This window comes from Podarcis gaigeae (assembly GCF_964106915.1).
Source record: "Podarcis gaigeae genome assembly, chromosome: 9".
In the NCBI taxonomy this organism is placed as follows: domain Eukaryota; kingdom Metazoa; phylum Chordata; class Lepidosauria; order Squamata; family Lacertidae; genus Podarcis; species Podarcis gaigeae.
This window is the reverse complement of record NC_139685.1, coordinates 59,909,056-59,924,376: the sequence shown is the minus strand read 5'-3', so window position 1 is coordinate 59,924,376 and position 15,321 is coordinate 59,909,056. Positions and strand designations below refer to the sequence as shown.

The 15,321-nt window shown below is 42.7% G+C and overlaps 1 protein-coding gene across 9 annotated transcripts in view; it reads left to right on the top strand.

Moving 5' to 3' along the window:
• RAP1GDS1 (Rap1 GTPase-GDP dissociation stimulator 1) overlaps positions 1–15,321 on the top strand; it is a 104,105-nt gene that overhangs the window by 46,853 nt on the left and 41,931 nt on the right. For 6 of the 9 annotated variants that reach the window (XM_083756574.1, XM_083756572.1, XM_083756570.1 and 3 more), the window contains exon 3: positions 12,938–13,060. In XM_083756574.1, coding sequence (XP_083612700.1) covers positions 12,938–13,060 — 123 coding nt within the window. Of the gene's footprint in view, positions 1–12,937; positions 13,122–15,321 lie in introns of all 9 variants that reach the window. The other 3 variants (XM_083756575.1, XM_083756577.1, XM_083756576.1) reach the window with 2 other exon arrangements.

The following is a 15,321-nucleotide window of genomic DNA, read 5'->3' as shown; positions in this document are numbered from 1 at the left end:
AGCAGCACGGGGGGGGGACGGGGACGGGACCAGCAACTGGTCCTTAAACATCTGAACCAGAATCCGTTTTTTAAACAATCAAGATTTTACCACTCACCAGAAAACAAGTGATGATTGAGCCACATTAAGGTTGTTGTTTTGCCTCAGTGTACATTGTTTTACATTTGCTTACAGTGAATCACATTTGCCATTTTACTACCCATTTTGAACAATTTGGTGTCAGCAGCAAACTTGGCCTACCTCATCCCTAACATTGATGAACAGCTTAAAAAGCAAAGGTCCCAATGCTGACCCATGGGGAACTCCACTCTTTGGTTGGTAGAGCTTGAGACTCTTGTTAATCTCACCCATGCTGGGTGAAAGATTCCTGCATTGCAAGAGTTTGGATTAGATGATCCTCCTGGTTCCTTCCAACTCTACTATTCTGTCATTCCTTACATTGGAAGAACTGCCCATTATTCTTTGCTTCCTGTTCCTTAACCAGTTACTGACCCATAAAATAATCTCTCCTCTTATTCCATGACTTCTAAGTGCCAGTTATCAAAGTACCTTGCAGTGCTGGCCAGGTTCCTAGAAGGTGGGATCATATTTACTTTTTACTGAGGAATGAAATGGAATGGAATTCTGTCAGTGCTGGTTTCCTTGCATTTCTGTGCTGGGAGTGGGAAACCTGTGAAATTTGGTTTTTTGTCTTTTAAATGCAAGCTGAGAATCTAGGGAAAGGACTTTAAATAAGGTCCACCGTCTCTCAGACCATGTGGTGGGCCGAGCTATTTTTTTTTGGGGGGGGGGTGAACAAATTCCTATGCCCCACAAATAACCCAGAGATGCATTTTAAATAAAAGCACACATTCTACTCATGTAAAAACATGCTGATTCCCAGACCGTCCGCGGGCCGGATTGAGAAGGTGATTGGGCTACATCCGGCCCCTGGGCCTTAGGTTGCCTACCCCTGCCATAAGCAGTTGAGTGTGCGGTGTTCTCTCCTCTCCCCACCCCCCCCATTAGTTTCTTCTTTCCCCACCATTATTGACTCTGAAACAGGAGATGTGGGTGAACTTAAGATGTAAAAACCCACAGTACAGGGTCAGGTGTGCTTATATCGATCAGTTAGGAATCCAAGCAGCCTCTGAGAGAAAGCAAACGAAGCACTGGCATAGAACTCTCTGGAAGAAGAGAAATACAGAGATATTACGTGTTTGTGAAAACCTTCTTAAGTGCCATCTTGTGATCTTGCATTTGTAATGCAGATCACAGTTTAGTTTTGAAGAATGAGTACCCTTTGTGTTTAAACTTGTAAGGTTATGTGTGTCCTTTTTAACAAAGAAAGAAGATTGAGTACGAATGTGTGACATTGACAGTAGATGTGTGTTTCATCTTTTTGTTCATTCTCCCCGCATCCCCAGTTTAGCTATGCAATATCTTCTGTTCAACGTAGTCTTGCAATCATGTTTTCCACCAAGCATTGTTATGTTGTGTTGTGTTATCTGAAATTAGTTTGTATCTATCATCATCGTCGTCATCTGTTGGTTGCTATTGTGTTTTATTGTTGTATTTATGTATATATTGTATATGATGTATATTCTTTTTGGGTGGTTGATATTACCATGTTGGTTGAAACAACAGCAAAAATAAACAAAACAAAATGAAGCAATATTACACTGCATCCCACTCTCTGAGCTTTGAGAAACACCAAGTTCTTCTCCAGGGTTCAGCTTCCTTAGAATGAAGGAAGACTGTGATGTCTTTAGGATATATGGTTTTATTTACATATATACACCACCAGAGCATAAGATGGAAGGGCTCACAGCATTAGCACCCCAAAAGCTCTTGCTCCTCCATTCATCACAGCTTCAGAATCCAGCACAGAGCAGTTTCTGATTCCAGTTTCCTGCTCTAACACAGTACTCTGGCTATTGTTCTCCTAAGTAGCAGGTACATGAGGCCATGGGTCAGGGTAAGGCAGATAGCAGGACCTGCACCCATTGCAAGGAAAGAGGCTTCCAGCATGATCCATTGTTGCTGTCCCCTGGGCCATAGCTTTCAGGCACCTTACGTACCATCTGTCACGGTCACTTTACTACATTTGTCCTTTACTACAGTGGAGGGAAGAAGATCCCTTCCATGAAATCCATTCTGTGTACAAATGCTCCTTCACTTCGTATTAGGTTACCTGGGGAGTGAAGTTGGATCTATTTACATAGTGGGCATCCAATAAAAAGCCACAGAAGAGCAATTTAAACCTTTGTTCTCTGTGCTTGTTCTTATTTCACTTTTGGTCATGTTATGGTAAAGGCTCCACCCTTGAGTTTCAGACCCTGAAGCCTTCCTATAATGTCAGAATGGGTTGTGGCAGGGTAAGTGTTCAGATAATTTTTTTTTATTTTTAGATTGAGTTAGAAAGAAAAGCAGGCAAAGCACATACAATGGTACCTCAGTTTACAGACACTTCAGGTTACAGACACTTCAGGTAACAGACTCCGCTAACCCAGAAATAGTACCTCAGGTTAAGAACTTTGCTTCAGGATGAGAACAGAAATCGTGTGGCAGCAGCACGGCGGCAGCGGGAGGCCCCATTAGCTAAAGTGGTACCTCAGGTTAAGAACAGTTTCAGGTTAAGAACGGATCTCCAGAACGAATTAAGTTCTTAACCCGGGAGAAGTGCCTTTGTGAATTCTTCAACCTGAAGTTCCAGGTTCAAATGTGCCCATATCCTCAACATTCGATATGGGGTGTTCCTCTTCCTTCCTTCCACCCCTGCCCACGCAGACACTTCTGAAGTCTGCCATTTTACATAGTATTAAGGAGTTTATGTTGCAGTAATGAAATGAAATGAAATGCAGTATTAATTTCTCCATTAAAATGAGTCTTGCATCCAGCTCTTGAGGGATATTTATTGCACCCCAAGACTTGGTGTTTCGTATAAAACTTCAACAGTACCTATTGGGAAGGGGTAGTACATTGGAGTAAGAACTAATGCTACTCTTCCCAATTGACAACCACTAAATAGGTATGGCTGCCAATACACTGAATGGTATTATTACTATTTTTTTCTCAATTATATTTAATACGATTTTAGTGATAATTATGCATGTGGTTAAATATTGCTACTAGAATACAGTGTGTTAAAGAAAACGAGCATAGTCTGAAGAAAGGTCTGTATGTTTTGTGAGTTGCCCTCTTCCAGGCTGGGGAATAGTCCCTACTTTCAGTGAGCAATGCTATGCACCCACATCTGAGGCCCCCTATGCCCCTATGACTCACTGGATTATAGCAGATGTTTAACAGAACCTTCTTATAGCCAGTAGTGTACAAATGGAAACAGTAAATAGGAAATAGAATAGCTGGCTCTTTCAAGCAACTTACTATTTCAGATGCAATCTTACACAGATGGCTGGGGGGAATTTAAGGGGCAAAAGGTGGGTGGGTCAGATACCTTATCACGTTGTCGTCATCATTCCATACTTCTCTCATTTTTATGCTAGGTTACAGGTCTCCTTTTTCTGCACAGCCCCACCCCAGTTGCTAAAAGAGCAAGATGAATGTGTTACATCGTGTTGCATGTGGCTGATCATAACTTTTTTATACATTCGTCCTCTTCTCCTTTGATAAGTGCATGTGGGAGGGATATGATGAAGCCAAGATAATTTTCTGCAGCGTTTGCTATAGATTTGGAACACCTTTGCAATTATGGTGCATACTTTCTTTCCCCTCTAAAGGGATAAATGACACACATTGCTGGGTTAATAAAATTGGGCTGGGTGGGGGAGGGTACTGGGGTATGAATGACTCAGTTTTAAGGTGGATGCTGTATCCTTTGGCTACATCAGTGCTAGCATTTTTACAATAGGCATAGCACAGCCAGAGCATGTCACAATGCTGCTGCCGTTTACAAAGCATTTGTTGAGGATGGAACTGGAATAAAAGCAGTTTCTTCACACGGTGTGACTGCCCCCTCCAACTAATCTATGACCACCATCATCCCTGACCATTGGCCAATCTGGCTGCAGCTGATGAGAGTTGGAGTCCAGGAAGATCTGGAGGACACCAGGTTAGGCACCCCTGGTATACATCCTTGTATCTAGAATTTCACTAGAATTTCATGCAACTGAGTGAGTAGACAGGTGGAGAAAGGCCAAATTGCCCTGCCCCATATCTCAGTCTACTGTGTTCCATGCTGAATGCAAGTGCTGCATGCTGACCAGTCGAGAGCTAGTGTGGTATAGTGGTTAAGAGCGGTAGTCTCGTAATCTGGTGAACCGGGTTCGCGTCTCCGCTCCTCCACATGCAGCTGCTGGGTGACCTTGCGCCAGTCACACTTCTCTGAAGTCTCTCAGCCCCACTCACCTCACAGAGTGTTTGTTGTGGGGGAGGAAGGGAAAGGAGAATGTTAGCTGCTTTGAGACTCCTTCGGGTAGTGATAAAGCGGGATATCAAATCCAAATCCAAAGTGAAAGGAAGCATCTTTTCTGTGGCCACCAAGGAAACGTGTTGGCTGATGAGGAATGGTAGGCTGGTTAATTAAAAAAGCAAAACAAAACAGGTAGCATCTTTTTTGGCTTTGTGTATAAGGTTGATTATAATCCCATTGTCTTCACCAGTTTCCTGTCTAGGCACTAGCAATGACCAGATGTGCTTAGCTTTAGAGATGGCACTACATATTTAACCTTCAGAGCAGGAGTGGGAAACCTTTGGTCCACCAGATGTTGCCCTAGCGAGCATGGCCAGTAGCCAGGGATGGTAAAAGATGTGCAATATCTAGAGTGCCAAAAGCTCCCCCATACCTGCATTAGAGCATTCTTTGGAAAATTAGATTTTCAAGAAAGTAATTACAAACTATAAGTAGTAGGATAAGAAGACTCCTAAGAGAGAATCAAATGACAGTAGACAACTAGATTTAGTATTTTGCCATCTTGGCTTAGATGTAAAAATGTATTTAGTGGTTATTCTAAATAATGCATGTTTGAAAGTTTGGAGTAAGTGTCATTTCCTACATTGCCATTGTACCTAGATTCTTTCCAGCCAAACCAAATATTCTAGAAATGAAGACTCAAGAGTTTTTGAGGCCAAATATCATGCTCCACATTGTCAAAGAAGTAGTTCTGGAATGCTCTTTGTTAGTGTGTGTGTGTGTACAAGCACATGTAGGTGTGGTCCTTTCCATAGGTTTGCCAAGTTTCAAATCAGCCTTTGCATGGGTGGAAAGCCAAAGGACACTTATTAATAAGAAAGCATCCAATCACTCAAGGCTTCACAAAGGAGAAAAACGCAGAGAGGCTTTGAGCAACAGTTCTCCATTGTTGGCATTTTGGGTTCACAAGTTTGGTTACATAAAAGCAGGCACATGGGTGAAAATCAGCAGGCAGTGTTGCTCATCAGGTCAGATTGCATTATGCTGATGAACCCCTCTGGACTAGCAGTCTGAGTCAATGTTTACAGCAGTGGCTAGAAGGCAGAAATGTCCATCATTATTCCAGATTTCCCTCGTTGACTTGCCCCATCAGATTTTAGAGGAAGAATAATGGGTCTTGAATGCCCTCTTGTCCCTCCTCTGGTTCTAGTTAAACTGGAAATGTTTCAGCCGGTTGCTGCAGGGATGAGATACGGTAAGGATTAGGCTACTGCACTCAGTATGAACTTAAAAAAACAGCGCTGATAATCCTGGCAAGAAGTTGCTTAAAAGTTGTCAGACACTTACAAATTGGGCGTTGCATTAGCAGGGGCAGCAACAATATTAATCTATAGCAAAGGGCTGCTAAACTGGTTTTCATTGCCTGTCAAAGGGGAAATAAAAAGGGCCACTCTTCACATTAGTAAAAGCATATTTAATAACACACACACACACACACTCCACACACAGAGCATTTGTAAACTGTTGCAAGACATTCTGGCTGGAGTCTTAGCCTCCAGCACTTATCAGTCATTTGTCAGCAGATAGATGTTTGCAGAGAATAGCACCGTGATTATTTTCAGACTATTTCTAGCACCCTTCTGGGAGAAGAGCTGTAGCCCAGTGGTAGAGCATCTGCTTTTCATGCTACAGATCCCAAGCTCAGTTCCCAGTATCTTCAGGTGGGGCTAGGATGGTTGTCTGCCTGAAACTATGGAGAGCTGTCTAGATAGGACCAGCTGCTGGGCTAGATAGACGAGCATTCTTACTGTGTCCCAACATTATCTCCATAGACAGGTGGCCATACCATATGACAATATTCCCAGTTCATAAACACAAATAACTAATATTTTGAAGTGTTGCACCTATAGCGTTATAGCAGGGCTATCTGCTCCCCCATATTGCTGGTGGAGCGAGGGGGACTGAGGCTGCGAGATCATGGGTTGCCTAAGGCTACCCACTGAATTTGTGGCAATTAGATTAGAACTGGGAGCTTCAACCAGTTCTTGGACTGGACTCTGCTACACCAGCTCTTGCTAGTTCATCTGTCGCACAGGATATATCAAGGTCCAACTAGGCACAACTCTGGAGGCCTTTACAATGGTGGTAAAGTGGACAACCCAAAGGTCTGCGCTACAGCACACACCAACACCAGTCTGTTGTAAAGTGTTTGTTTTGATCTATTAAGCCTCAGAACAGCTTAGGACCACAATACCTCAAGGAGCACCTCTCTCCGTGTGAATTGATCTGGACTGTGAGATCATCCTCTGAGGCACTTTTTCATGTGCTGCCTCCATGAGAGGTACGGAGGGTGGGAACATGAGAACAGGGCCTTTTCTGCAGTGGCTCCCTTCCCTGTTTGGGGAATGCATTTAGGCACCATGCAAAAGTGTTCCTCTACAACCTTCTAAATGTGTTGTGGGAGGCAGGATAATTGGTTTGTTTTCAGCTTATTATTATTATGTATTGCGTGTTTTTAATATTGTAATGTTATGTTGTGCACTGCCCTGAAATCTATGGATGAAGGGCAGTATACAAATTAAACAAACAAGCAAGCAAATAATTGTAATCCAGAACATCTGGAAAGCCCAAGGTTGGGGAGGGCTCCATTTCTTCCCAGCTCTTGTTTCTTCGTTATTACTCTTGGTTCCTTGGACTTCCTGCCCTTATACTGTGTGACTCAGCCTCTGTAACACAGAGGAGCTCATTTTGTCAGGCGGTGCTCCTGTTTCACTTCACATTCCCAACCCACCTCACCTCACCCAGGTCCCTACGAGATTTGGTTCCAGTCTGCCTTCTGCCACACAAAACGTCACCATTGTTTATATATTTTTATTTGTTAAAGCCTGTTCCTTATGGCTTCAGACCTCCATTGCGGCATGACCTTGGCCCGTGTGTTTTCCAAATCTGCAAGTGAAGAATAAGAAGGAATGTTTTTAAATATTTCAGCGGTTAAATAAGGACTATTTAAGCGCCTGAGGGCACTGTCTCTAAAACACAGCTGATCCTGTCATGTTTCTCTTTCCCTGTCCTTCTCCTCTTTCCACCCGCCAGCATTGTTCCCATTTCCATTTCCAGTTGCTTCTGCTGTGAGAATACTCATTTCTGAAGAATCTTTATTCATTCATTCTCCCTGCTATGTATTTTCCTTTCTGTGTGAGGGATAGAGGTGGGAATGAGCCCATTGATCCTCCTTCCTCATGTAGGTCCACATTGCAGTGGCGTAGTGGTTTGGGGTTGTCTGGGATCAAATACCTGTTCCTGTTTCTGCAGAAGGGTCCCTGTCTACAGTGTCCTAGAACCACTCAACCTGCATGAAAGGGGAGTTTTTTAGCTACTGTATGCTCCCTTTTCTCTGTCCCAGCTTCTGCCAACCTAGCAGTTCGAAAGCATACCAGTGCAAGTAGATGATGAAGAGGAGGAGTTTGGATTTGATATCCCACTTTATCACTACCCAAACGAGTCTTAAAGCGGCTAACATTCTCCTTTCCCTTTCTCCCCCACAACAAACCCTCTGTGAGGTGAGTGGGGCTGAGAGACTTCAAAGAAGCATGACTAGCCCAAGGTCACCCAGCAGCTGCATGTGGAGGAGCGAAGACGCAAACCCGGTTCACCAGATTACAAGTTTACCGCTCTTAACCATTACACCACACTGGCTATGTACTGCTGCGATGGGAAGGTAAACGGCATTTCCGTGCACTCTGGCACAGTGTCCCGTTGCGCCAGAAGCGGTTTAGTCATGCTCGCCACATGACCCAGAAAGCTGTGGACAAACGCCGGCTCCCTCAGCCTGAAGCAAGATGAGCACTGCACCCCATAGTCGCCTTTGACTGGACTTAACCATCCCAGGGTCCTTTACCCAGAGCTAAACATTTAGGAACACTGAAAACACAAGGTGCTTCAGTTTCAAGAGAATGGTGTGCAAGTTCCGTTTCATAAAACAGAACTTGCATCACTCTAAAAAGAGATATTGAAGCACTCAAAATCATTTGCCCATGTATGTGCACTAGCTAAAGGGCAACACCTGGAGATCTGCACTGATCCTTGCAATGTATCTCTAATCAGTAGTATATTATTGTATAATCTTAGAGGGGCGTGCCTGTGATAGTCATGATGAGACCCTGCACTTCCTAATTTGCTACTACACGACTGGCAGAGACCCCTTATGCAATCAAGGAGGTTCCTTATGCAGGAAGATCTGGGTTCTAAATCCCTCACAACAGCAGCAGCAGCATCAACAGGCTTCCTTCTTCAGAAGTTCAAAAAGGTTCTCTACCTCTGCCTTGTGGGTCTGCACAGACCAAAATAATGATATTGACTTGAGTTTGTCCCATACTGTTATGTCTATGTGTGTTTTTCATGAAGGTTTGCCATTCTTCAGATTTAGTGTGTGAGTGTAAAAAGCTGTGCAGGACCCACATAGCTGAAACTTCCCACTTCAGCAGCTGTCAGATTATCTTTACTGGAAGAAATAAGTCTGCCGAAATGTTGGTTTTCTTTGCATGCCCTCTTATTCTAAGAGGAGGAGATCTGGCATTCTATTTTCTTTTAGAAGTCCTTTTGAGCCTGAGTCATTCTGGCTTACTGGTGTTTGCTGATCTCAGTCAAATAAATCAGAGCATCCCTGCTGCACAAAACTAACCTGAGGCAACAGTTTAATTTTATTTTCTTCGCTGCTTTTCAGGATACATTTTATACCATTGATTTAATTTGCACAGTTAACAAGTCCGTCAAACCGTGGGTGATAAAAGCAAGTCAATACTGTGTTAAGGTTCTCAGTGGTGCAGTGGGTGGGATCATATTATTGCATCTTGCATGCTAATTGTAAGTAATAGGGTAGGGACCAGATTGTACAGACAATCCCTACAGTATGGGAATCACTCATCTGTTCCTTTTATTGAAAAAAATAGGAGTTGCACAAGGCAACTGTCTGCAGGAGAAACTCCCAGTAGATTGTGTCCAGTAAATTCCTCTTCAAGAAGGGGGGGGCACAATACAAGACACAAAACCCTGTAATATCTTGTAGTTTAGACACTGAAATTTAAAGCATCTATTGCTCTCTGATATGTAAGAACTCATTGTGGCAAATATTTGCATGTGTTTTCTCTCTTGTTTATTACTGGAAATTTGTATATTTCTAGACCTTCTTTGAAAAAGCTCATTATTTCTGAAGTAGTGAAGTTGGCATCAGTTCAGTGGGTGTGGGTATATATGTAAGTTAAGTGGTCAATGTGCATAATAACTGGCCATTGTGCACATTTACTAGGCTTCACACAGAATGTGCACCTAATCTGTCTGTGAAGAGGGAAGTGTTTGAGATTATGCATAATGACCAGCGAATATATAAAAGTCATTGTCTTCTCACGTTCCGCAAGGTCTGCTGAAGATTATGTATACTGACTGGAAAATGTACACAATTGCTCTTGATTGACAGATTATGTGCACACTCTCTATGATTCCTGGTGAATGTGCACAATAGTTGCTTACTATGTTTAAGTTATATTACCTCTAACACAGAGAACAAGGTGTGTGCTGTGCAGAAGAGGCCAAGTGTGAGAAGGGAGATGGAGAGGCCAAGGTGTGAGAAGGGTAGAACCTGCTGTGACCCTGTTTATGCAAATACAATACCCTGTGTGCCGGGCTTGCTGTGTGTGCACCCTTCATGGGGAACGGGGGTACCCCAGGAGCAAAACACAACTAAGGCTGCATGCTCTCCTGTAAGTAAGCCTTGCTGAATGTAGTTGGACTGCTGAGTAGAGAGAGAAGTTGCTTTTTATCTCTACCGTGATTACAAAATGTCTGTGTCTTATTTTTTAAAAATTCAGAATATTCAGCATATGTCTGAGCCTAAGGCTATTTAACATATTGGGGCTATGTTATTCTGAAAGTAGATGGAATAAGGTAGCCTTTGAGCTTTGCTCTTTACCTGCATCCTCAGAATTCTGAAGATAGGAATCTGACCTACCTCATCTCAGTAGCTGGAATGGTGGATTTAATAGCAGAACATTTGCATTACTACTCAGTTCTGAATCTCACTTCGTAGCCTTGGGGAAATTCATCATTTACCTTACCTCACAGAGGTTTTGTGTAAGTAAAGCACCCCTTTGAGAATCTAGGAGGAAGTGCAGGAAGTTACTATACCTGAGTAAAACCAGTCTAATACAACTTGAACCCGCAGTTACTGTTACCCATTGAACCACAACTCCCCTAATGGCTCTGTCAGGGCTTTTCCCTAGCTTCTAGTTTTGTCCTGACTTTCTCCTTTTATATGCACAGTAGGAATACCCATCTATTTTTCTACTACTTATACCAGGTTTGGTTACCAGTAGGTCACTGAAATCCACAGGAGTGCTGCTTCTTTGAGTTCCAGTGATACCAGAGGACTGTTCCATAGTAACTCAGCACAGGGCTTTCAGTGTGGGTGCCCCTGTTTGATTGACCAGCATTTTTGTCCAGATACAATGAGTGTCCACTATCTGCATTTTCTGGAAACAATTGAAGACTGTTTTGTTCCATTAGACAAAACAAAAAAAATTCCTTCCAGTAGCACCTTAAAGACCAACTAAGTCAGTTCTTGGTATGAGCTTTCGTGTGCATGCACACTTCTTCAGATACACTGAAACATTGCCTACAGACAGCCACCCAGTCTTAAACAACTCCTAACCCACAATAATACTACAACCAGACCTAACACGGACACTGGCACCAGAGCCTGCAATAAACCCAGATGCCAACTTTGCTGCCACATACACCCGGACAACACCATTACTGGCCCCAACAACATCACACATACCATCTCGGGACTATTTAATTGCTCATCGTCTAACATTGTGTATGCCATCAAATGCCAACAGTGTCCTTCAGCTCTCTATATTGGACAAACAGGCCAGACCTTACGCCAAAGAATAAACGGACATAAATCGGACATCAGGAATCACAAGACAGAGAAACCAGTAGGAGAACACTTCAATCTCCCAGGACATTCTATACAAGATCTCAAAGTAGCTGTTTTACTACAAAGGAATTTCAGAAATAGACTGGAAAGAGAAGCTGCTGAATTACAACTTATCACCAAACTTAAAACCATGGAGAAACCTGGCCTGAACAAAGACCTTGGATTCTTATCTCATTATACATGACAAAGCCATTTTTCACCTTTTCACCCCTTGCTTCTTCCTGTAAGACCTATTGCAGTCGTTAAGAGTCGTCAACAGGCTCATCACAGCTATCTGCCAATCACCCATTCCCACCAGCCTTCTGAGTAATACCCCTCCCCACCTTCTCACTATATAGAAGGGTCTGGAAACTTCTGTTTCAGTGTATCTGAAGAAGTGTGCATGCACACGAAAGCTCATACCAAGAACTGACTTAGTTGGTCTTTAAGGTGCTACTGGAAGGAATTTTTTTTGTTTTGACTATGGCAGACCAACACGGCTACCTATCTGTAACTTGTTCCATTAGAGTTACCCAGGTCTCTGCCATGGGCATCCATTTTGAATTGTTTTAAAATTCATCGCCTGCTATTCTTTGGTGCTGTTTTTAACTGTTATTTAGTTATATTTTGTGCATATATATGTGGAAGGTGATTTAACACCACCACATTTGTCCTGCAATATTAACTATAATGATTTCAAAGCTTCATCTGCTCACTAGGCCCTGCTGGATGTCATGGTGCTCCTTATAGAGTAGGGACCATAGATCTATGGTAAAGCTCATTATTTGTGTGCTGCAAGTTCCAGGTTCAGTCCTTGGCATTTCCAGGTAAAAAAAACATCATGTAGTAGGTGAAAAACATCAGGTAGTAGGTGATGGGAGAGACCTCCGCCTAAGACCCTTGTAAACAATGCAGTGCTGAATAGTCCAATGACTTGGTATGTAGGACAGCTTCCTATGTAAACAAAAAGGCAGTTCTCAAATAGCAATGCATCATTGAAACATTTGAGTCTTTGGGTATCACAAGAAGAACCTGCAGAATCAGGCCAGTGGCCCATCTGTTCCAGGATCTCGTTCTCAGAATTGTTGACTTAGATGCCCATGGGATGCCGTCAAGCAGAACCTACATAAGTGCAGCAGCACTGTCTCTTCCTCTGGTTTCCAGCAGCTGATACTCAGGCTCATACTGCCTTGGACAGTGGAGGTGGAACATAGCCATCAGGGTTAGTAGCCATTGATAGCCTCATCCTCTATTAATTTGCCTAATTTTCAAGCCATCCAAGTTGGAGGCCATCCTGGTTTGCAGAAGCAAATTCCATAGTTCAGCTACACACTGTGTGAAGAAGTCTGTCCTTTTGTCTTCCCTGAATTGTCCAGCTTCCTTGGACATCCTCAAGTTTTCTAGTGTTATGAGAGTAGGAGAAAAAGCTTGCAGAATTTTATACAGCTCTCATGCTACCTAACCTTCTCTCCAAACTAATGGCACAAAGGGTCATTCTTTGGTTTTGATGTCAAGATTTGGAATTTCCTTCTAGGTGTGAAGCTTTCAATACCTTTTCATTAGCCCACTACTTACCACTCAATTCTGTTTTGCGTCTATTCCTCTCTTTTCAGATACAGAGACAAGTGAAAAAATCCAGAAAAGTGGGATCCTCCAAGTGTTTGCAAGTCTGTTGACTCCGCAGTCCTCCTGCACTGCAAAAATAGCTAACGTCATAGCAGAAGTAGCCAAAAATGGTGAGGTTTTCCACAAGGCCTTTTCTCCTGGAACATCTTCAGTTTTGCAGCTCACTTGTCAGTATGTTTTACTTCATTTATGTTTTCATTTTATAGAATAGATGCTTTTCATTTCTCTCTTCTTTCCCTTCCACTGCACTCTTTATTTTTTTTGTTCTGTTCTGCCTTGATAATATATTAGTTCTTAGTCATCCATTTGCCAGATACATCAGAGCACTTCAGAGCTGCAATTATTTTATAATGCTAACTGTTGTGAAAAACCCGCGATGTGTTTTTTTATTAGGCAAAGCTAAATGACAAGACTTTCACAGTTGCATTTGCAGGTGTGACTGCAGGCACATTTGTGCATGTCTCTTGAACTTTATTTTAATATCATACATTGTATTAATACACTAATTTTGCATTCATATTCAACTTATTCATATACACATTTATCCCCACTCCAAGAAGCCACTTGTCATAAAAGCCTATTGCTGTTTTGCCAAGCCTTTAATTTTTCCCAAAAGGTCTGCTAGGGTCATTCCAATATCACAAGTGTATACTGTAAAAGAAGACATGAGTGAAGCTGTCGCTGCTGGGATTTTCAGAAGGGCCTGGCATGCTGATCCCAAATATCTCATGATGCTGTCTCTTAAGCCGCTGCAAGCTCCTGTTATTCTCCCTGGGCTGCTCTGACTTTTGCGCCGAGCACTAGCACAAATCTCATAGGAGATGGTTGGAAATGAAGCAAGTCTAACGTTGCTCTGGTAACTTGCAGAGATTTGAATGTACAGCTCATTTCAAGATGCCTTATCATTGCTTGAGGTTCCACAAAGTGATGCCTCTTCCTTTCCCATGAATTAGCAGGTTGTAATGGACTGGGCAGCAGAGGCAGTTCGAAATATTGCTCTTGAGGAGATGTGATGGAAGAGAAATAATTACTCGTGGTTTGTTGGTTTTTTTTTTAAGATTCTTGTTTGGAAAACAAAGCAGTCAGTTTCCACCCGGTACTCAAGATTGTGGTTCTGAAATTCTAGTCCTCCTTTTTAACTGAATGCATCATATCTAAATTGCCACAGCTTCCCAGGACAAATTGCCCTGCAAGGAGACAGCAATTTATTAACTATGTATTCAAAGCTGCCAAAGGCCACATTCAGCTCCTGTGACTCATTTTAGCAGGTGCTGCACATTGGCACATGCACATTTTTTTTTTAGATGTTCAGTTCTAAATTATTCAGACCTTTTTTTTACAGAGACAAAAGTTGTACGATAGCAAACATCCATGTATTCCTAAGCACAAGCCCAGCCTCAAAATTAGCTACTTATTCAGAGTGGATGGCCATTGCATCTAGGTGAGCATTAAAGTGAAGAAGCATGTCCTGCCATTTTGTTTGCAGCACCGAAGTGCCCTCTTCATGGCACAAGTCTGCACAATAGAATTGTAGAGTTGGAAGGCACCCTGGGGGTCATCTAGTCCAACCTCCTGCAATGCAGAAATATCAGCTAAATCATCCATTACAGATGGCCATCCAACCTCTGCTTAAAAACCTTCCATGGAAGGACTCCACTACCTCTCATGGGAGTCCATTCCATTGTTGAACAGCTCTTACCGTCAGAGAGTTCTTCCTGATTTTCAGTCAGAATCTCTTTTCTTTTAACTTGAAGATGTTGGTTCAGGTCCTACCCTCTGGAACAAGAGAAACAACCTTTCTCCATCTTCCATGTGGCAGCCCTTTAGAAATCTGAAGATGGCTATCATATCTCCTCTCAGTCTCCTCTTTTCCAGGCTAAACATACCCAGACTTTACAATCTTGGTTGCCCTCCTCTGCACATGTTCCAGCTTCTTAAATCGTGGTGCCCAGAACTGTCACATCCATACTCTATATTTAAAGCACATGGCTTCTCCGCCCCCCCCGCCAAAAACACTCCATAACAAACTACAGTTCCCACAATTCTTTGGGGTGGAAAGCGAGAACCATGTGCTTTAAATGTAGTGTGGATATGCACAACTGCTGAAGCGTGGACCACCTGGGCCACAACAGTGTCGCTGCTGTTGCTGACTGCCTGCTCTTTTCTTGCAGAAGGACTAGCTATGAGAAGTAGGGATCCCAGTTGCCAGAAACAATGTGTGGTGATTTCATTCCTGTGCAGGTTGCTCTCCAGGCTTTTATGTGGTCACATACATACAGTACTTGTAAAGCACATTGATTACGTAACCAAAAAAATAATAATCATTAAAGGGTTGCTGCAAGGATTACAATTAGATAATACATGTGAAGTG